At 36.4% G+C, this 23,319-nt stretch overlaps 1 protein-coding gene and 1 long non-coding RNA gene across 10 annotated transcripts in view; one reads left to right on the top strand and one right to left on the bottom strand.

Annotated features, from left to right (window-relative positions):
• Positions 1–23,319, top strand: part of TANC2 (tetratricopeptide repeat, ankyrin repeat and coiled-coil containing 2) — a 468,803-nt gene that overhangs the window by 230,388 nt on the left and 215,096 nt on the right. For all 8 annotated transcript variants that reach the window (XM_050764933.1, XM_050764941.1, XM_050764940.1 and 5 more), the window contains 2 exons: positions 2,492–2,640; positions 9,512–9,698. In XM_050764933.1, the coding sequence (XP_050620890.1) occupies positions 2,492–2,640; positions 9,512–9,698 (336 nt within the window). The remainder of the gene's footprint in view (positions 1–2,491; positions 2,641–9,511; positions 9,699–23,319) is intronic.
• Positions 2,428–23,319, bottom strand: part of LOC126939569 (uncharacterized) — a 71,770-nt gene continuing 50,878 nt past the window's right edge. For both annotated transcript variants that reach the window (XR_007720413.1, XR_007720414.1), the window contains exon 4: positions 2,428–2,659. This is a non-coding gene — a long non-coding RNA (uncharacterized LOC126939569). The remainder of the gene's footprint in view (positions 2,660–23,319) is intronic.

Below are 23,319 nucleotides of genomic sequence, written 5' to 3'. Positions count from 1 at the left end.
GAGTGCAGTGACATGATCACGGCTAACTACCACCTTGGCCTCCTGTGTTCAAGCAATTCTCCTGCCTCAGTCTCCTAAGTAGCTGGGACCACAGGCACGCGCCACCACACCCAGCTAATTTTTGTAATTTTTGTAGAGATGGAGTTTTGCCATGTTGCCCAGGCTGGTCTTGAACTCCTGGGCTCAAGTGATCAACCTCCCTCAGCATCCCAAAGTGCTGGGATTTAGAGCATAAGCCACCACGCCTTGCCCCACCCTTTTTTGTTTTCAGAAGTAACTATTTTTAATTTATTTTAAAATAGTCAGTGAAAATGGATTAGGGAAGAGGTTACTGACAGTGAAGTCTGTAATCTAGAAACTAGAAAGGAGGTGCCTCTACTGTTTCTACTTTCTTCCACCCAAAATCCTGGCATGCTTTAAGGAAGAGGAGACAGAGGCAGCTGTTGGTAATCTAAGACTTAAGATGGAGGGATTCACAGGTCCCTGTCTGTTATTTGAGAAGCCCTCACTAATTCATCTACTAGGCCTTTTCATCATGTGTAAAATTTTACTCAAGATCAACAAATAAGAAAAGTTCAAAACAAATGTAATTGCCAAAGATAGTTTTTTCGTATCATAACCTGGTATCAGATTTCTTTCATTATAGAGTGCACAGCAGATAGTATCATATTAATGTCATCCTCAAATGATATTTTGAGATGAGGTAAGTAAATAGGAAAGAAAAAGTAGATTTAGCAAGGTGTAAAAAAATACCAGTCAAACCAGATGAAAAGGACCTGGTGTGGTAGCAGTATGTAATATAGCCACCCACGGAAGAATTCTTGAACTTCTTTCTGCATTCGTACTTGGAAGTACTGGAAGTAGTAATGTAGAAAGGGTTGCAGTTATCTGTCTCTTAAGAACCTCCATTTGATTACCTTAGTGTTTACAACATGCTTTGTTAGGATTATTGAGATTAACATACTATAAGCAATATGCCTATTATTACAAGTTATCTCTTATTCAGACATTCTCACCATTTGTAATATTTGTTTCCAGTGAGGAAGACACTGTTGTGCTCATTGGGAGCATAAATTCTGGAGTCAGGGAGCTCAAGTTCTAATCCTGGCTCTACCATTTACTGGTTGTGTTACTTTGAGCAAATAATTTAATTTATCTGTGCCTCTATTTTCTCATCTGTAAAATGAGGGTAATAATTTGTACCTTAGAAAGTGGAATCTAAAGTTATGAAGGTTAAGTAAGCTAACATTTGTAAAGTATTTACACTAGTGACTTGTGCATCATAAGCATTATGTAAGTATATGCTAAATAAATATATACTCTTTTATTTTATTTTCCATATAGATTATAAACTTTTCAAAGTCAATGACTGTATCTCCATGTTATATATAAATTCGCATATCTGTTGTTAACCATGTACGTAGAAAACACTTACTAATTATCTGAATAACTTTGTAGGAGACAGTGAAATAGAGCCCCAGAATATCTAGAGGTCTGGAATCTATGATGAGAAAAATTTGCAAAAGATTAGTTAGTTTAACCTTTAGGAGGGAGGAAAGTGTTATTCATTAATTTGAAGAGACCAGTTTTGCCTTTTCATTTTATCAAGGAATAAGAAGCTTCCAATTATTCTTGAGAAAAAAAAAAATAAGTATCTAAATGTTTATAATATAAAAATAACCCTACTGATTCTCTTATTTCTGTTCTGTGGCAGAGCAATATATTTATGTTGCCTCTGGGGGGATAATAGGAGAGGAAAAATAGAGCCTTGTTTTTCTACCTTGACATACATTCAGTGAGAGTTTTATAGAGATTTTTCACAGATGGAACACTTGAGTTCAGTACTAATATACAAAAATACACATATACCCTATCTCTGACCCCCAGCTTGTGACTTTATTAGAGACGTTAGTATAAAGTTAAATGGAATAATAACAATGCAGATCTTACCTTCTTGGCATTTGGAGTGGTTTACTGTGTAATACTGAATATCCTAAATAATAAGATGTGATTGTGTGTAGTGATGCTGTTGTGTTTTGGCATCAAACCATATGACACTACAGTTAGTGCTTGTAATGCTAACGGATATATCTGACCCCATAAAAGGATTTTTGTAATGTCCTTTAAAATCTGTGCTACTGTGGATTGTTACAAGGTGAGATTAAATGCTCTGAATTTAGAACAAAACCTGAATAAATATGGACAGTAAGTCAACATAAACAGATACTCATTTTAGGAAAATTTTTTTTTTGCCTCACATTTTTAATCATTTTGAGTTCCCTGGCTCATTTTTATTTGATTCGTGTAAATTTTGTACTTGGAAACAAATTTATATTGAGAGTGAGTAGTCCAAGAAAAACCTCATAACCTTGTCATTTTTGAGTTAAAATGTGAAAACTAAAGAAATGACCAAAGTGAATGTATGAATAGTTGCAGAACTAGACCATTTTATTTTGAAAGATTCATGTTCTTCAATGCCTTCTTGTTACAGGTGATGCTGAACAGGAGCTTGGCCCCCCTCCATCTGTAGATGAGGCAGCAAACACACTCATGACTCGTCTGGGTTTCCTCCTTGGAGAGAAAGTCACAGAAGTTCAGCCAGGTGACCAATACAGCATGGAAGTGCAGGATGAAAATCAGGTAAGCCATTTGCTATCACCTTTGAGAAACATAGTATGAATCAGCTTATTATGCCAGAAATAATCTCAATTGTTGAAAGCCTTTTGAGGCCTAGAATACAATTTAATTTTCCATAATCACTATTATTTCTTCGGTTTATGAATAATCTTTTAGCTTTAATCGAAAAAGCCACTTTTAGGTTTTGATTGATTTAATGAATGAATGAATGAGCAAGCCAACAAATAAAATTGACGTGTACATAAGCACTGCACCCTAACTTTGCAGAGTATACATTCTTTTCAAGTGCATGTGGATTATTTACCAAATTGATGATATGCTAAGCCGTAGAGCAGGTCTCAACAAATTTCCAGAGATTCCAATTACCGGAACCACAGTTGAATTTATCAGTTACAAAATGATAATTTAGAAAGTGGTATCTAAAAGATTACTTGGATCATTAGTTTAGATTTCCTTTTTTTTTTTTTTTTTTTGAGACGAAGTCTCGCTCTGTCGCCCAGGCTGGAGTGCAGTGGCCGAATCTCAGCTCACTGCAAACTCTGCCTCCCGGGTTCACGCCATTCTCCTGCCTCAGCCTCCTGAGTAGCTGGGATTACAGGCGCCCGCCACCTCGCCCGGCTAACTTTTTTTGTATTTTTAGTAGAGACGGGATTTCACCATGTTAGCCAGGGTGGTCTTGATCTCCTGACCTCGTGATCTGCCCGTCTTGGCCTCCCAAAGTGCTGGGATTACAGGCTTGAGCCACCGCGCCCAGCCTAGATTTTCTACTTTTCTAAAATACACATTTAAAACTAATATTTCTTTTTAAGCACATCTTTAGCTATATCCTACAAGTTTTGTTATACTTAGTTTTTATTATTTCAATTTTAAATGTTTTCTAATTTTTTTGTGATTTCCTCTTGGACTCAAAGGCTATTTAGAAGTATATTACTCAATGTCTACATATTTGGGGATTTTCTAAGTATCCATCTCAGAAAGTTAAAAAAATCAGCAATTTAAAAAATATTTTGTAGTTTTCTTTCTTTTTGCTATTTTCATGTCTTTCAGTTTAAATGTAGCAAAAGAAAGTACTAGAGTCAGATTCATTTATATGATCTTAATCTTCAGTGTGAATGATAGTGAAGCGTTTTACTCAGGAGATGACAAATTAATTTTAAATTGCATATTAATAAATATTAGTGAAGATTCTATGTCACATATTACTTTCATTACAATGAGATATACAAGGATTATTTGAATATATTTATATATCATGTGGATAATTTCAGATGTTCCAGGGCGCTCTCCTCAAGTCTCACTCCTAGGTTATTGGTTTTGCTAGCTGCACATTATTTAAATACTATCTTAACTCCCTGATTATCTCTAGCCCTGCCTTTTCCCCTTTACTTGAATTTGTATATGTAGCTTCCCACATTATATTTTCTAACTAATGTTTAAAATGTATCTCAAACTTAACATGTCAGATTTCTCCCTAGAACCTGTTCCTTCTGCAGTGTTTCACATATGAATAAATGGTATCACCTACTTGCTTAGGACAAAAGCATTGGAGCCATTTGACTTCCATCAGACCCACATTCACTCTTTCAGCAAATCATAGACCCCGGCTTCAAAATATGTACTCAATCTGATCCCTTCTCACTATTCCCACTGCTATACCCAAGTCCCAGCCACTGTCATCTTTTGCCTGTGCTACTGCAATAGGTACTAGAATGTAAGACTGGAAGGCTGGAATTTTTGCCTGTTCTACCCATTGCCATATCCTCTGCCCCTAGAACATTATTGTCTTTACTAGGTGCTCAGTAGGTATTTATTATATGAATAAATGGGCCTCCTAATAGGTCTCTGCTTCCACTCTTGCTCCCCTGTAGTGTGTTCACACAGTAACCAGAGTGATCCTTGTAAAATGTGAATCCGATTCTGTCACTTTGCTTGTAATCTCCTGTATTCCCATCATACTTAGAATAAAATCTAAAATCTTTACTATGGCCTGGAAGGCTGCACCTGATCTAGCCACTTGCTACCTCTTCTACATCACCTCCTACCCCTCTCCCTTTCATGCACGGCTCTCCAGCCACATTGGCTTCCTTGTCATTTGCCAGACACATCAACTATATTCATTTGTACTTGAATGTTCTTCCCCCACAACTCACTTCCTCACTTATTCAGGGTTCTGCCTAAATTTTACCTCCTCAGAGAGGTCTTAATTCCTCTTCTAATAGTTGCACCTGCCCATCCCTATAGCCCCTTATCCTCCTACTTTAATTTTTCATAGCTTTTACCATTAACTGATATTACATTACATGTTTAGTTGCAGGGTTGTTTTACCTCATAACAAGAATGTATGTTTCATGATGTCAGAGCTGATGTTTTTAAATCAATTTACATTGTAACTATGTCAGATGCTGTGCCCTGTGAATAAAAAATGGGAATGATCTTGTTGAGGGATTTTTAAAAATTGGGATCAATGAAACGTCTGTTTCACCTCTCATTTCTTGATATTCATGTCAAGTTAAAATGTGACTTTTCTAATAATGACCAGGTAACTTGATGTCTTATATCTTATAACCTGAATATTTTTCAAGGACCCTGTCATTTCTACACAGCTACATTTCCTTGGATTATAAAATGTGTACTTGTTGCTCTTGAGATTCTGCATGTCACAGTGACTTCTGGGTAAAGTCACAAGTCTATGGTGTACGCCTTACTTGAACATTACTGAATAACAATCTTAAGTAAATGAGCAGTATCATTGATTTAATATAATTAAAGCAATATGGTATGATAGAAAAGCCATTGAACCAGAAGGGAGAAAATTTGTGTTCTAGTTACAACTCTGCCACCTACCGTTTTGTAAATTTGGACATGTCACTTAACGTCTCTGAGCTTTATATTTTTCATAGGTAATAATACTGACATTTATTAAATACCTACTGTGTACCAATTATTGTACTAATATTTTACTTGCACTATTTCGTTAAAGCTTCTTCACAACCCAGTGTGGTGGAGTTCATTCATATTCCAATTTTCAAATAAGGGATGGAAACACACTGCCAGAAAGTGATGGAATGGTATTCATATCCAGGCAGTCTGCTTTTATAAGCTGTGCTCTTAACAGCCACACCATACTGTTCCAGTGTAATATGAAATAATAACACCTGACAGGGTTGTTGAAAGGATCAAGTTAAATCATGAATATGAAAATCCTTTGTAAGTTGTAAAATGCCATATAAATAAAAAGTATAAAATAATATGCAATATAATTAGTATATAAATATATGCAGCAACTGTGTGATCTGGGGGAAATTACATCATAGCTTTCATACTTTCATTGGTTTCATTTTCACATTTCTTAAGTGGGGGAAATAACATGCATTATGCCTCTCATACCACGTTGATAAAGAGTAAATGAGATAACATATAAAAATATTTTTAAATTGTTAAGCTTTATACAAATGTAAAATATTAATAGTGAAGCTAAATGATAGCCTTCTTGCAGTGTAATATACGCTGGAACTATCTTGGAACCACACAAGAAAGTGACTGAATTGATCCCTGGAATTTCTGGTCTCAAGAAGATTATTAAGAAGTAGGAGGTCATGTTAATTTGGTGACTTTCTTCTGAGCTAAACAGTATATTAACAAAGATAAACTGCTGTGCTTAGGAAGATCATGTAGTGATGATATTCTCAAAATAGTAATGACAGAATCTAATGCAAGTCAGCTTGCATCATTATTCTGCAGAAAAACAAAAGCATGAAAGTGATATTCACCTGACCCCTTTATTCTTTCAGTAGTTTCCAAGGTATTCAAATGGACCTTATTAATTTCCTCTTTAGCTACTTACCTTGTGCATTTGTAGGACCTTTAAGAGATCCAGATTAGGAGCTTTCTTAGGATTCTTCTGGAGGACATTAAGGGCAATGGGAAAAACACCCAAAGGTTTAGGAAGTGCAGTGGCTTAAATAGATGTCCATTTTAGCCTACAGCATGGAGAATAAATGTTGTCTTTCTCTAGCTCATTAACTAGTCTCCTTAAATAAACATAAGGCCTGCCTTTTAAGTCGTAAGCCATAAACAATTTTCTGTTTTCTAAATGGCTTGATATTTAAGCTTTGCTTTTACAGTTAAAGCTTTTAAAGTATACATTCTGTGATATGTGCAGAAAATAACTTAGAGTAAAAATAAGTAAGTGTCGTTTGGGCTTAACCTCCACGTTGTCAATATTATGCATATAATATGATTTTCTTTCACAAAGAACAGAATGAGAATCTTGTCTAAGAACAGAAATAGTTGTTATAAAAGTAATAGATTCATACCATAATAAAACTTTTCTTCTTCTTCTTTTTTTTTGGAGACAGAGTCTCACTCTGTTGCCCAGGCGGGAGTGTAGTGGCACGATCTTGGCTCACTGCAACCTCCACCTCCTGGGTTCAAGTGATTCTCATGCCTCAGCCTCCTGAGTTGCTGGGAGTACAGGCATGCACCACCACACCCAGCTAATTTTTGTATTTTTAATAGAGATGGCATTTTGCCATGTTGGCCAGGCTGGTCTCAAACTGCTGGCCTCAAGCAATCCACCTTCCTCCAGCCTCCCAAAGTGCTGGGATTACAGACATAGGCCACCATGCTGGGCCTAAAACTTTTCAAGTGTGGGATGACTATAGCTATATCTAATGTAAAAGACCTGAGTACAGTTCATTTCATCTACCCACATGTGTCTCAGAATGGGAGTGGGAGGTTAAAAATTGTTTGCCACATTTCTAACCTGAAGGATTCCAATTCAGTAAGTCTGGAGTGGGGGCCCAGTATCTGTCAATTTTGTGAGAGAGCTTGCATGTTTGTTTTTTACATGTCACAAGTGATACTACTGTGTGCCTAGTTAGGAGTCATTGCTCTGTAAGGGAAAAAAGATTTTAAGGTTTAAAAAAAATAAAATCATTGCTCTGGTAGACCAGCATAATATTATAAAAATAGAGATTTTAAAAAATTGAAACTCTCCTCTTCTGTGGAGAGGTAACATATAGTAGAAGAGAAATTTGGATACATTTGAGAGCTTACTGTGTTGTTAAGAAAAATCAGATTCTAATATTATTGATACAATTGAAAAGATTTACTTGGTTGGAGGGTAATGAGAATGTCACTTGTTCTTGATTGAGTCTAATGTATCTTTTGTAACCTGGTTATAGTATTTAAATTAAAATCAAAGCCTAGATTCAACACAGATGATTAAATACAAGGGACTGCATCTGGAAGTCATCTCAGGATGAGTTGAAGAGCCTTAATATTCTCATAGCTAGTTATCAACATATTCTCCATTTATTAAATTCTAGCAGAAAGGGTATGAATAGAGACTCTATTTGTAAAGAAGTTGAAAGAAAGGTTTCTTTTAAATTTAACATTTAAAAATGTTAAATTTATCATTAATGCGTCTTCAAGTAATTTTGCTGCTGATCACTTAATAATTTTAAAAAGGATAAAATGTTGGCTGGGCACAGTGGCTCATGCCTGTAATCCCAGCACTTTGGGAGGCCGAGGTGGGTAGAACAAAAGATCAGGAGTTCAAGACCAGCTTGGCCAAGATAGTGAAACCCCATCTCTACCAAAACTACAAAAATTAGCCAGGCGCAGTATTTGGTGCCTGTAATCCCCGCTACTCGGAAGGCTGAGGCAGGAGAATCACTTGAACCTGGGTGGCGGAGGTTGCAGTGAGCCGAGACTGTGCCATTGCACTCCAGCCTGGGCGACAGAGTGAGACTCTGTCTCAAATTAAAAAAAAAAAAAAAAGATAAAGTGTTTTTAGTGTTTGAAAAAATATAGTTTTATTCACTATTGTAATAATTTGTGTAGAAAGAGTTGAAGAAAAGTGAATTGTCATTAAATTAGGTAAACCAGAATATATTATCACCAACCTTTTTAGTAATTATTTATTCCTTCACAACAAAACTTAAAAACCAGGCTATAATGCTGTTACAGAGAAGTTATTTAGGTTTGTATTAAATTAATATTCTGTTTTATTAGACAAACTTTTAGAATAAGGCATTTTTCCCTGCATTCATGTATTGTCTCTGGACAGCTTCCTGTGTATCAAAAAGACACTTCCTTGCATTAAGAACTTTTTTTCTTTCCAGCTATAGAGATTATTTTTTCCCTTCCATCTAAAGAAAATTATTGTCTGGGTACGGTAGCTCACACCTATAATCCCAGCACTTTGGGAGGTCGAGGCGGGTGGATCACCTGAGGTCAGGAGTTTGAGACCAGCCTGGCCAACATGGTGAAACCCCATCTCTGCTAAAAATACAAAACTAGCCGGGTGTGATGGCGCATACCTGTAATCCCAGCTACTTGGGAGGCTGAGGCAGGAGAATCACTTGAACCCGGGAGGCGGAGGTTGCAGTGAGCCGAGATTGCGCCATTGCACTCCAGCCTGGGCAACAAGAGTGAAACTCTGTCTCAAAAAAAAAAAAAAAAAAAAAAAAAAAAGAGAGAAAGAAAATGATTAACAATGCAAAGTTCCAGGTCTTTCAAAAAGTTTATTGATTGCAAGGAAAACTTGCAAATAGCAGGGAAAACTTGTGCTTGATAAAAAATTTCTCTATTCTATTAATGAATGGCAATGATAGGGCACTTGTCACTGGAAATTTCGTAGGCAGAAAAACTGGCAACAGTCTCTGTTAATGTTAGGTTCATCGAGTTTCACATTAATTTGTAAACCCCAAAGTCCCTATCCGAGAAAGCAAAAACAAATAGAGCCTAATAAATGTAAAAGCTATGCATGTAGGTTTTTTTTTTTTTCATCAGAGCACTTATTTTATCTTAAAATATACTTTAACAGCTGGTCAGGTTATCTTACTTATTCATAATTCCGATTTTTCAGACCTCAGCAATCACCCAGCGGATAAGTCCTTGTTCCACCCTGACTAGCAGCACTGCCTCTCCACCAGCCAGTAGCCCCTGCTCTACACTCCCACCCATCAGTACAAATGCAACTGCCAAGGACTGCAGCTATGGGGCTGTTACTAGTCCAACCTCTACCCTTGAAAGCAGAGATAGTGGCATCATTGGTGAGTTGGTTTTTATATTGATAATTTTGTGTCTTTTTTTTCCTTTTTAAAGTAATTACACAAGCTTACGGTTTTCAAAAATTCTGCTTTTGAATTGTTGAGATGTATATGTAAAACTTTCCTGGTCTTTTTAATGATACTGGAGAGAGAAACTTAAGGGTAAACAAAATGAAAAGTATTCCTCCCTACTTAACCACTCCTTACCAGGATATTCCCTGATAAGAAGGAGTGGATTAAAAAAAAAAAATTATGTCCACTTCTTCCTGTAAATGCATGTACATCATCTGTCTACCAACAGAAGTAGTTTAGAAAAAATTCATTCCTTACTGGTATAGTCGAGAGTTTTATGAAAGAAAGGTAAGATTAGATTAAGTGGCAAAAGAGTTATGATTTGAGTTGTTCTGGGTCTATTTGTGCAAACCATATATTAGTTATTTAATTAGTTTTGGGAGCCCCTTTAGATTTTGTTTTCCTTCTTGTCAATAAGCCCTGTCTTTTTTTTTTTTTTTTTTTTTTTTTTTTTTTTTGAGACGGAGTCTTGCTCTGTAGCCCGGGCTGGAGTGCAGTGGCCGGATCTCAGCTAACTGCAAGCTCCGCCTCCCGGGTTCGCGCCATTCTCCTGCCTCAGCCTCCCGAGTAGCTGGGACTACAGGCGCCTGCCACCTCGCCCGGCTAAGTTTTTGTATTTTTAGTAGAGACGGGGTTTCACTGTGTTAGCTGCAAAGTAGAAAAATGGTATTTCTTTGCTTATGATTTGAAACCTTATACAAATACATTTTTATGGCAAGCTTGGGCATAAAGAGAACTCAAAACTTAGAGAAGTATTCAAGCAAAGAAATTTTCCATTTCATTTTTCCTTTGTGAATTTTCTCATACTTTTTTTTTTTTAACCAAAGATCCTAGTTGACTCTTAGTCCTAGAAATATATCTAAATAATCTTCAACCCAATTAACAGTTTGCAGCAGAAACTAAAACCACTCTGATAAAGGCAATGCTGATGGGATATTATGTAGTTTATTATCTCCAGTGGACTCTAGGTAAACATTTCATCAGAGCCAGATGTGGACTGTTGGAGACTAATTTATGTTCAGGAGATAGGTCGTCATTGTTTATATGTATTGTTATGATTCAACACCTCTTGCTATGAAAATCATATAGTATATTTCTAGCTCAGGAAATCTTTCATCATATTAAAGATTTTGAGTGATCTTTCTAGAGTAATATTTCCTACTAATGCATTTTGACAACCAGAAAATATTAAAGTATTGTGATTACTCTTTGGGACACTGTTCTAATGCTCTTCTTATAGTTAGGTATGGAGATAAGAGTAGAAGAAGAACATAGTTCTGGGGCTTCTCAGTTTTTATGGTTGTATAATGATTCAGATATTGAATATTATTGTATACCATTGGCATTTACAAAATGCTAAAAATAAAATAGCATTTCCTTTAATAATGGAGTTACCAATAGACTCCTTTGGGCAAATAAGTCTGTGTACATTTTCTAATCAGAGATAAGAATTTTAAAATACTATAAAGCTATATATTTATACTCTGTGAGAAGATAAAATGGAAACTGGGCTTCTGTCCAAAAGATAAATGGCTTTTCTGGGTATTCCTTTTCTACCTAACAACCAGATGATGACAGTGTCATAGTCTCCAGCAGCTTTACGTAGAATAAAGAAGATGAAAGAACATAAGTGGTAATAAAAATAATTGTAATTAAATGTTAATTTATGGCTAGATTTCTCTTCAGACCTCCAAAATTATGGTATATGCCAACCCCAATTAAGTATTTAGGAGTAGAGCATAAATGGGGAATGAATGTGTTCCATCATCTATGATATTGCACATGTGAATGTATGGGTTTATATTTATACCTAGGTAGACAAAAGTGATTATGTTTTTTCTTCTTTCTCTCTGGGCCCCAGGTGCAGAGAGCTGAATTAATAATACTCCTCAGTATATACAGATTGGTCTGTGCAAAGCCCCTCTCAGTTTATTACTTTTCCCTTTATCCTCAATTCCATTTAATTGCAGCCATGCTATTATATTTATATAAGTCCTTGAATATTAATGTATCCTTGAATATTATATGTTGTTTGTGTATATTTGTGACAGTATGTAAAGCTTCTTTTCCCTTTTCTCATTCTTTGTTGACACTAGCTAGCCCAGTTCTAAAATCCAAAAACTCTTAAAACCACAGATTTTTTAAAATATAAATTTACATCAAATTCATTTGGCTGTAAAATCTTACCTGAGCTAAGATGAGGCTACTTACAGTCTTTATCCTATTAAATATGACTATTTATACATTTTATTATAGAAATGTTAATATACATGGTTACAGGATACTATTCCCTATGCCATATACAGTATCTGTGCCTTTTTACTTTTTTAAAATATGAGACGGCCGGGCGCGGTGGCCCAAGCCTGTAATCCCAGCACTTCGGGAGGCCGAGACGGGTGGATCACAAGGTCAGGAGATCGAGACCATCCTGGCTGACACGGTGAAACCCCGTCTCTACTAAAAAATACAGAAAACTAGCCGGGCGAGGTGGCGGCGCCTGTAGTCCCAGCTACTCGGGAGGCTGAGGCAGGAGAATGGCATAAACCCGGGAGGTGGAGCTTGCAGTGAGCTGAGATCCGGCCACTGCACTCCAGCCTGGGCGGCAGAGCGAGACTCCGTCTCAAAAAAAAAGAAAAAATAAATAAATAAAATATGAGACATTCTGTATTTTGAAATATCTTCAGAGTTTCATATATGCAACTGTAGACCTGTGTCACCTGACTTTCTGAGTTTAGTAAATCTGATGGTTGTAAAATTGTCTTATTTTAATACGTATGTCTTTCATTAGTGTAGCGATTCTGCAGCTCTTCATATGCTCATTGCCTATTGTATACTTGTTAAGGGGAGTCATTCAAATAGAAATAGGTCAAGTTTTGGGAAAAGAATAATCTAAAGAAGGCAAAAGAAAAAGAGAAGAAAACAGAGGACTGAGCACATAATGTTAGAGTACATTCAAAGAGCAGGGAATTGGAAGTGGGAGAAGAATGAGCCAGTGGACACCAAAAAAAAAGTAATCAGATAAATAGGAGAAAAATTGGGCAGTGCAATGCCACCAAAGCCAAGGGAGACACATGTTTCAAGGAAGGGGTGCAGAAGGTTGGTCAACAATTGACAAAAGTTGAGAAGACAAAGGAAAATGAGAATGATTAAAGAATAGAAGTAAATATTTTTCCCACATTTGGCTTCCTTCTGTAGATATAAAAATGTATATATTTATTTGTTTAGAAGTTGTGGCAGGTGTTAATGCCATGACTGCAAAATGTATCTCTAACTTACATAAATGCGCATCAATGTGTGGATTCATTCATTTTAAATAAATATTGAGTAAATAAAAATATTTTTACAGCAAAGTTGCAGGACACAGAATCAACACCAAAACAAGTTGTATTTCTATATCCTAAAGATGAAAAATCCAAAAAGAAAAATAAGGAAACAGTTTCATTACAGTGGCATCACAAAGAATAAAATAGGAATAAATTTAACCAAGGAAGCAAAAAAAAAAATTCTACATTGAAAACTGCAAAACATTGCAGAAGAAATTTTAAGACTTAAATGGAAAGATATCCTGTCTTCATGGATTGGAAGACTTAATATTGAGAAGGTAACGATATTTACCAAAGCAATCTACAGATTTAAAGCAATCTCGTATCACAATCCCAACAATAGTGTTTGCAGAAATAGAAACATCCAGCTGGGAATGGTGGTGTGAACTTGTAGTCCCAGCTCCTTGGGAGGCTGAGGCAGGAGGATCATTTAAGCCAGGAGTTCAAGTCCAGCTTGGAAAACCTAGCGACACTCTGTTTCTATTTAAGAAAAAAAAAGAAAGAAAGACTCATCCTAAAAGTCATGTGGAATCTTAAAGGATCCCAAATCGCCAAAACAATCTTGAAAAAGAACAAAACTGGAGGACTCACATTTCCTGATTTCACAACATATTACAAAGCTACAGTAATCAAAGCAGTATAAAGAGACCAGAAATAGGGGGCCAGGTGCAGTGGCTCACGCCTGTAATCCCAGCACTTTGAGAAGTAGAGGCAGACGGATCAGGAGTTTGAGACCAGCCTGGCCAACATGGTGAAATCCCGTCTCCACTAGAAATACAAAAAATAGCCAGGCGTGGGAGCGGGAGCCTGTAATTCCAGCTACTGGCGAGGCTGAGGTAGGAGAATCCCTTGAACCTGGGAGGCAGAGGTTGCAGTGAGCTGAGATCAAGCCACTGCACTCCAGCCTGGGCAACTGAACGAGACCCTGTCTCAAAAATAAATAAATAAACAAAAATAAAGAGACCGGAAATAAACTCTAGCATATATGGTCAGATGGTTTCAGACAAGGGTCCTGAGATCACGTGGCATGGACAGTCTTTTCAACAATTAGTAGTGGGAAAATTGAATATTGACATGCAAAAGAATGAAGTTGATCATTTACCATCTACCATGTACAAAAATTAAAATGGATTAAAGACCTAAGCATAGTAGTAAAAACTGTAAAACTACTCAAAATTTAACCAAGGAGGCAAAAAAAGAAAAAAAAAACTCATACATTGAAAACTACAAAACATTGCTGAAGAAATTTTTAAGACTTCAATAGAAAGACATCCTGTATTCATGGATTTGATATAGGAGAGGAACAGAGAACATAGGAGGAAATCTTTGGACATTGCATTTGGTGTTGATTCCTTGGATATGAACCAAAAGCACAGGCAACAAAAGAAAATAATACATTGGACCTGATACAAATTTAAAACTTTTGTGCATCAAATGATACTATCAAGAGAGCAAAAAGGTCGGGCACTGTGACTCACACCTGTAACTGTGGGACAGGTTACAGAACTTTGGGAGGCTGAGGCAGGTGGACCACCTGAGCTCAGGAGTTCAAGACCAGCCTGGCCAACATGGCGAGACCCCCATCTCTGCTGAAAATATAAAAATTATCTAGGCATGGTGGCACAAGCCTGTAATCCCACCTACTCAGGAGGCAGGAGAATCACTTGCAGGCAGGAAGCAGAGATTGCAGTGAGCTGAGATCACACCACTGCACACCAACCTGAGTGACAGAGCAAGACTTCATCTCAAAAAGAAAAAAAAAACAGAGCAAAAGACAACCCACAGATACTGGAAATAATACATCTGATAAGGGATTAATATCCAAAATATATAAAGAACCCCTACAACTCAACAACAACAACAAACCAATTCAAAAATGGGAAAAGGACTTACATAGACATTTCTCCAGAGAAGATGTACAGATGACCAATAGACACATGAAAAGTTATTCAACATCACTAGTCTTTAGGGAGCAAAAACTTGAACAGGCATTTCACAAAAGAGGAAACCTAAATGGCTAATAAATACGTGAAAAGATTGTTTAACCTCATCAGTAATCAAGAAAACACAAAATTGCAATTAGATAACTTTCATATCATCCAGATTGGCAAAATGAAGCCTGACAATATCAAACATGGGAAAGATCTATAGCAAATGGAACATTCTACAGTATATTGCAAACCAAAACCAAAATAAAATACTACTTTATACCCATTAGGATGACTATTATAAAAAGAAAGTGCAACATAACAAGTGTTGGCAAGGACGTGGAGAAATTGGAACTCTCATACATTGCTGCTAGGAATGTAAATGATGCAGCTGCTGTGGAAAAGAGTATGGCAGTTCTTCAAAAAGTTCAACATATAATTGCCATATGATCCAGCAATTTCTCTCCTTGGTATATACCTGAAAGGGTTGAAAGCAAGGATTTGGACAGATACTTGCATGCTGATGTTCATAGTGGCATTTTCACAACAGCCAAAAAGTGGAAATAATACAAACGAACATGGACAGATGACTGGACAAACAAAATGTGACATATACATGCAATGAAATATTATTCACCTTAAAAAGAAGTGAAATTCTGATGTATGCTACAACATAGATGAACTTTGAAAATGTTATACTAAGTGAATTAAGCCAGACACAAAAGGATTGTATGATACATATTATTCCACTCATGTGAATGGAACACCAGAATAGCTAAATCATAGAGACAAAAAGTAGAGTAGAGAATACTGAGTGGGGCTGCAGCAGCATGAGGAGCTGGTGGGATGTGGAAATGGGAAGCTATTGCTTAATAGATACAGAATTTCAGTTGGGGATGATGAAAAGTTCTAGAGATGGATAATGTTGATGTTTGTACAACATTGTGAATATACTTAGTGCGCCTGAATTATACACTTAAAAATGGCTAAAATAATTTTATGTCGTGTATATTTTACCACAGTAAAACATTTTTAAAAGAATAGTTATTAATATGTATATGGTATAGACAATAAGAATTTGGTAAATACCTGACTACTTCTCTTACCCTATAACAAAAATGACCTGTATTATACTCTAAAGCCCTCTAAAGCCCTCTTCTGTATGTCTTCCCATTTCTCTATTCATACCCTACTCTGAGAGGTCATCTGAATTTTGTGATTATCATTCCAGTACTTTCTTTCATGATTTTGCCACATTTGTATCCCTAATTTATTATTTAGATCTTATGTTTTCAGTTTCATATAACTGAAAGCTTATTTATGCAAATTTCTTTTTATTTTTTTCTTCTTTCTGAGACAGTCTGGCACTTTCACCCAGGCTGGAGTGCAGTGGTGTGATCTTGGCTCACTGCAAGCTCCGCCTCGTAGGTTCACGCCATTCTCCTGCCTCAGCCTCCCGAGTAGCTGGGACTACAGGCTCCTGCCACCATGCCCGGCTAATTTTTGTATTTTTGGTAGAGACGGGGTTTCACCTTGTTAGCCAGGATAGTCTCGATCTCCTGACCTTGTGATCCTCCCGCCTCGGCCTCCCGAAGTGCTGGGATTACAGGCGTGAGCCACCGCACCCGGCCGCAGATTTGTCTTGTGCTTAGTGTTATGTACCTCAGATACATTCTTGTTGTTGCATTTTAGTCTGCTTGTTTTTTATTGCCATATTATATTCTACTGTATGAATATAATTTTGTCATTTATGTTGATGAAAAGTTTAGTTGTTTCCAGATTTTTGCTCTTGCAAATAGTGCTGCTGTGATTATTCTTGAGCTTGTGTCCTTAGTCATATGCATGATTCAGAATGTTTAGAAGTGAAATTGTCAGGTTATTAGAAATGTGCCTCTTTCTACTTTATAAAATAATTTCATCTTTTATGAAATTATACCAATTTATACTGCCACAAGCAATATACTGTAGAATGTTCCATTTGCTATAGATCTTTCCCATGTTTGATATTGTCAGGTTTCATTTTGCCAATCTGCATAATATGAAAGTTATCTAATTGCAATTTTAGTTTGTGTTTTCTTGATTACTGATGAGGTTAAACAATCTTTTCACATATTTATTAGCCATTTAGGTTTCCTCTTTTGTGAAATGCCTGTTCAAGTTTTTGCTCATTTCCTATTGTGATTTGCCTTTTTCTTGCAGATTTGAAGGAAATCTTTATTTTTTAATAGGAAGCCTTAATTTTAATGTCAATTTTTTTTATTTTTTCCTTTGTATTTGACATTTTTGTGAAACTTTGCTTTGTCATTTAAGTCCTTAAAATCACCTAGAATTGGTACGAGAGTACAAATTTATATTTTTCTATACAAATTATTAGTTCCATTACTATGTTCATATGCAGTGTATTGCTGCCGAAAGCAAATTTCCATAAATGTCTAGGTCTTTTTCTGAACTTTTATTCATTCCATTGGTAAATCAGTCTCTCCTTATAACAATATTGTACTGTCTTTAATTACAACCGCTATAAGTCTTGATACTTGGTAAACAAAGTCCCCTATCTTGATAATCATCTGGAGGATTCTTGGCTATTCTGTACCCTTTCTTCTCCCAAATGAATTTAAGAATCAATTTGCCAAATTCATGAAGAACCCCTTTTGAGATTTTTATTAGAATTGCATTGAAACCATAGATCAATGAGTGATGAATTTACAACTGTTTCCAATATTAAATCTTCTAATCCCGGAACGTATTTTTTATCTCTTTCATTTAGAGCTTCTTTAATGTCTTTCAATAAAATGTTCTAATTTTTCAATAAGGTCTGGTATATCCTTTCAGAGATTTTTTTCCTAGATGCTTTATATTTTTATGCGTTTGTCAGTGTTATGTCTATTTCATTGTACTTCTTAACTGTTGCATAGAAATATGTAGAGATTTGTATATTGTATTCAGCACTGTAGCAAATTCTCTTATTAAATAATTTATAGGTTTTTTGTGGTTTTCTACATACACAACCATATTGTTTGCAAATAATGACATTTTTTGTTTTCCTTACCTATCCTTATATCATGTATTATTTATTGACTGATTTCTTTCTTTCTTCCTGATTTTTTTTTTAATTTTTTTGAGACAGAGTCTCTCTGTTTCCCAGGCTGGAGTGCAGTGTTGCAATCTCAGCTCACTGCAATCTCCACTTCAAACTCCCGCTGAAGTGATCCTCCCTCTTCAGCCTCCTGAGCATCTGGGACTGCAGGTGCATGCCACCAGACCCAGCTAATTTTTGTATTTTTTTGTAGAGACAGGATTTTAACATATTGCCCAGACTGGTCTTGAACTCCTAGGCTCAAGCAATCTGCCTGCCTCAGCCTCCCAAAGTGCTGGGATTACAAGCATGAGCCACTGCACCCAGCCACACTTTTTTTTTCCTCATTATACCAGCTAATTCTCTGGCACATAGAATTATAGTGATGGAAGCAGTCATCTTTATCTTGTAACTGATTTTTGAAGGAATGCTTTTTTTTTTTTTTTTTTTTTTTGAGAGACGGAGTCTCGCACTGTCACCTGGGTGCAGTGGTGCAATCTCGGCTCACTGCAACCTCCGCCCCCAAGTTCAAGCGATTCTCCTGCCTCAGTCTCCTGAGTAGCTGGGATCACAGGCACGTGCCACCACACCTGGCTAATTTTTTTTTTTTTTTAGTAGAAACGGGGTTTCCCCTTGTTGGCCAGGCTGGTCTCGAACTCCTGACCTCGTGATCCACCCACCTCAGTCTCCCAAAGTACTGGGATTACAGGCATGGGCCTCCGCGTCCGGCCTAAAGGAATGCTTTCAGTATTTTTTTTTTTTTTTTTTTTTTTTTTTTTTTGAGACGGAGTCTCACTCTCGCCCAGGCTAGAGTACAGTGTTGTGATCTGGGCTCACTGCAAGCTCTGCCTCCCAGGTTCATGCCGTTCTCCTGCCTCAGCCTCCCAAATAGCTGGGACTACAAGCACCCACCACCACGCCTGGCTAGTTTTTTTTGTATTTTTTGTAGAGATGGGGTTTCACTGTGTTAGCCAGGATGGTCTCGATCTCCTGACCTTGTGATCCACCCACCTCGGCCTCCCAAAGTGCTGGGATTACAGGCGTGAGCCACCGCGCCCAGCCCCAGTATTTCACTGTTAAGTTTTATGTTCCTATAGATGTTTGTAGACATCCTTATCAGGTTTTTAAAATGTTTATTTCCAGTTTGTTATGTATTTTTAACCATAAATGAATATTAATTTTTTTCAAATGCTTTTAAAAATATCTGTTGAGGTGATGAAATAGTTTTTCTCCTTTATTCTCTCAATAGTGTAAACTACATTAATTTTTCAAATGTTAACCTGATTTTGCATTCCTAGAATCATGTGAAGTTATGATACATTTTTAAATAAATCAACTTATTTTCTAACACTTTGTTTAGGATTTTTGAATCTATATCCATGAGTGAGATTTGCTTGAAATTCTCTTTTCTGGTTCTACAATTGTCAGGTTTTGCTATCAAGGATTATATTAGCCTTATAAAATAGGTTGAGTTCATCCAAATGTAAATACTCCCCAAGGCTCACTCTCAGCCTTTCTGTTGTCATCTTTCTCAGTTGTTACTGTCTGCTTTCCCTGCTGGGATGACTCTCTCTGTTCCTTGACTTCTATTTCGTATTTCGAGCTCTGATTTTTGGTTCCACAGTTTCTCTGTTCATTACATTCTTTTCATCATGGACACATGTCCAAGAATAATCACACAAACCAAATCTTTCTTAATGAAGCAGACTCTGATTATCCCTCCCTTCTCTGAATTTCTGCACTCTCTACCTCCCTCCTCTACACTTATGAGACCCACTGCCAATAACCAGTATAGTTACTTCTAGTTATGTATTTATTTTCTTTATGTAAGCTTCTTAATGTCAAGATTTATGTCTTCTACTTTATTTACTCAGGATTTAACATAGTATCTAAATTGTGGTTTATATGAGAAGTCTTTATAGGGATATAATTATTAAACAACTAAACATTTTGAGTAACAGAGCAACACAATGTGATGAAGAGTAACCTTTTTTTCTATCCTCTGAAATAGTTTGTGGAAGATTGAAATTATCTGTTTAATATTTAGTCAGATTTGCTCTTAAAATAATCAGGGCACTGTCTTCATGCAATAAATGCAAATTTCGATTTTTATCTACTATTTCTATGTTTTACGTTTAATACTATAGAAGATTTTAGGCTTTTTCTTCTTGAATCAGTTTCCTTGTAGTTTTTAATCTTTTTTAAATTTTTTGGCATAAAGTTTTCCAAAATATCCTTTTATAATGGCATCACTACCTACCCAGGAACCCAAGACAGATACCTGAGAGTAGCCCTTGCCTCCTCTCTTTCCTTATATTTCTCATGCCTGAAATATATGATACATTTATCATACATTAAAAGTGTATCATATTTTATTTTCATCCTTCATAGCATTGCTTCAATGGTCCTCATTATCTCAGACTTAGATTAATACAGATCTTGTTGTCTACTTTTCATCTTGTTCTTTCTGTTGTTTTTCATTCAGCAGCCAAAGTAAATTAATTGAAAATCAATTACTCATTTGACTCCCAGTTACCTAAAAGATAAAGTGAACTTCTTGAAAACAAAGTCTGATCATATCACTCTTTTGGCTCTCATTTGCCTGTTAGACTTATAGGTAAATGAATTTACATTTTGTAGACTGATAGGCTTCCTTTGACCTAGGCTTTCATGGTCTGGTGATGGCCAATTTCCCCAGCCTTCTGTCCTACTTCTTTTTGCCTTGGATTTATTGTTCTAGCAACAATAAGTTTTTTTTTTCATTTCTGTGATTTTGTTCATATTGATCACTCTTACTATGATATCCTCTCTCCTCCTTATATTAGAGGAGATAAAAGATTATCTCCTCTAATCTTTTATCATAAATTCAGCTGAGAAGTGTTCTGTCACCACCACTACTACTCCTCCCACCTTTCCTCAGCTCTGCACTTCAACTGCTATTAAGTACATATGATTACTCCACTTTCCCAGTAATACCTGTGCCTATCTGTATTATTAAATCGAACACACGGTATTATGCTTACTTTTTGAGTCTACTTTTCCCCCCATTGAGTGTTAATTTCTTGTTAGCGGAAACTGTGCCATGTTCATTTTTTAATCTGTAGCATTTGGTCCAGTGACTGGCGCGTGCTAGCATAGTAGATTCTCAATAAATGTTTATAAAAGGAAGGAAAGCTTAGTGATGGGGGAGGAGGGAATGAAGGGCTCACCTGGCATTTTGTTGTTGTTTTGTTTTCTTTTATTATACTTTAAGTTCTAGGGTACATGTGCACAACATGCAGGTTTGTTACATAGGTATACGTGTGCCATGTTGGTTTGCTGTACCCATTAACTCATCATCTACGTTAGGTATTTCTCCTAATGCTATCCCTCCCCCAGCCCCCCAGCCCCCGACAGGCCCCAGTGTGTGATGTTCCCCACCCTGTGTCCAAGTGTTCTCATTGTTCAGTTCCCACCTATGAGTGAGCATGCAGTGTTTGGTTTTCTGTCCTTGTGATAGTTTGCTGAGAACACCTGGCATTTTTTTAAATTCATTTTTTGGCAGTATTTAGAGTGACTATTGGGTACAAGATGAAACTTTATTGGATTTTGAATGAGATTAGAATTCTCCATTCACTAATTTTGTTCTCTTAAGTTCTCTATGATTAATTTTGGCAAAACAACTTTTGTAATTCCTGCTGAGCTTCTTCCTGTGTTCTTCTCTTGATATTATTAGAGTATCTATAATTGGGTATCATCTATATTGCCATACATAAAAATAGCTATAGAAATATGTTCATTCAAGCAGAAGGAATGGTGCTTGAAGAAATACCTAGGTGGAAAAACAAGTCAGCCATGTAATGACAAATATGTTTGGTTTGTGCAAATAATACAACAAAAGTGCAAAATAACATCAGTGCTTACATTAGGAAAATGGAGTGTCCTCCTGCTCTTTGTTTTTTTTCTGTTTATTATTTTATAGAAACAGGGTCTCACTGTATTGCCCAGGCTGGTCTTTGAACTCCTAGCCTGAAATGATACTCCCACTTCAGCCTCTGAAAGTGCTGGGATTACAGGCCTGAGCCACCATGTCCGACCAGCTCCACATACTTTCATACCTGCCTTCTGCCCCCTTCCATTTGGTTATTCCTGAGTTGTACCCTTTATAATAAAACAGTAGTAGTAAGTAAAGTGCATTCCTGAGTCCTGTGAACCATTCCGTTAAATTACTGAACTCAAGGAGGAGGTTGTGCGAATCCCCACTCTGTAGCCAGTTGATCAGAAATACAGATGACAACCTGGGAGTTATAACTGGCATGCAAAGTGAGGACAGCCTTGTGGAATTAAGTCCTTAACCTGTGGAGTCGGTGCTAACTCTGGGTAGTTTGTGTTAGAATTCACATGAATCGTAGGGCACCAGTTGGTGTCCAGAGAATTGGCAAATTGACTGTTGGGTGGCAGCAAAAACTCACACATATGTTATCAGAAGTGTTGTGAGTAAAAATAGTTCAATAGTCCACCCAAAAAAAGCAGAGTACAGATTTATTCTGGTCCGTAAAAGAAGTCTCAGTCAACTTAAGGGGACTCAAACTAAACAATATTCTCTGACCTCAGTGTGATTAAACTAGAAATCAGTAATAGAAACATATCAGGAAATTTCACAAATCTTTGGAAATTAAATAACACATTTCTAAATAATGCTTCAGTCAAAAGAAGGTGGAAATTTAACAGTATTTTAAATTAAATGATAGTGAAAACATATCAAAATTTGTGGAATATGCCTAAAGAAGAGCTTGGGAGGAAATTTATAGCATTAAGTGCCTTTTTTAGAAAGTAAGTTTTTAAACCAGTGAACTAAATTTCCACTTAAACTAAAAAAAATAAGAAATTCAGCCCAATGTAAGCAGAAGGTAGGAAGTCATACAGAACAGAGATCAGTTAAACAGAAACACAATGGAGAAAAACAATGAACTAAAAGCTGGTTCTTTGAGAAAATCAGTAAAATCAATAAACCTCTACCTGTACTGACTAGGACAAATAAAGAAGATACAAATTACCACTATTAAGGATGGGGTAGGGACATTATTACAGGCCCCACTGACATTAAAAGGATACTAAAGGAATGTCACAAACAATTGTACTTTTTAAATTTTTTTTTTTACACTGGGAAGAAACTTAAACAATTTTAATGTCAGTAAATTTAACAATTTAGATTAAATGGACAAGTTCTTGAAATAAATACACTA

The sequence above is a fragment of the Macaca thibetana genome, chromosome 16 (assembly GCF_024542745.1).
Source record: "Macaca thibetana thibetana isolate TM-01 chromosome 16, ASM2454274v1, whole genome shotgun sequence".
Classification (NCBI taxonomy): Eukaryota; Metazoa; Chordata; class Mammalia; order Primates; family Cercopithecidae; genus Macaca; species Macaca thibetana.
Note: the sequence above shows the minus strand (reverse complement) of the source record. Positions and strands in the feature narration are given on the sequence as shown.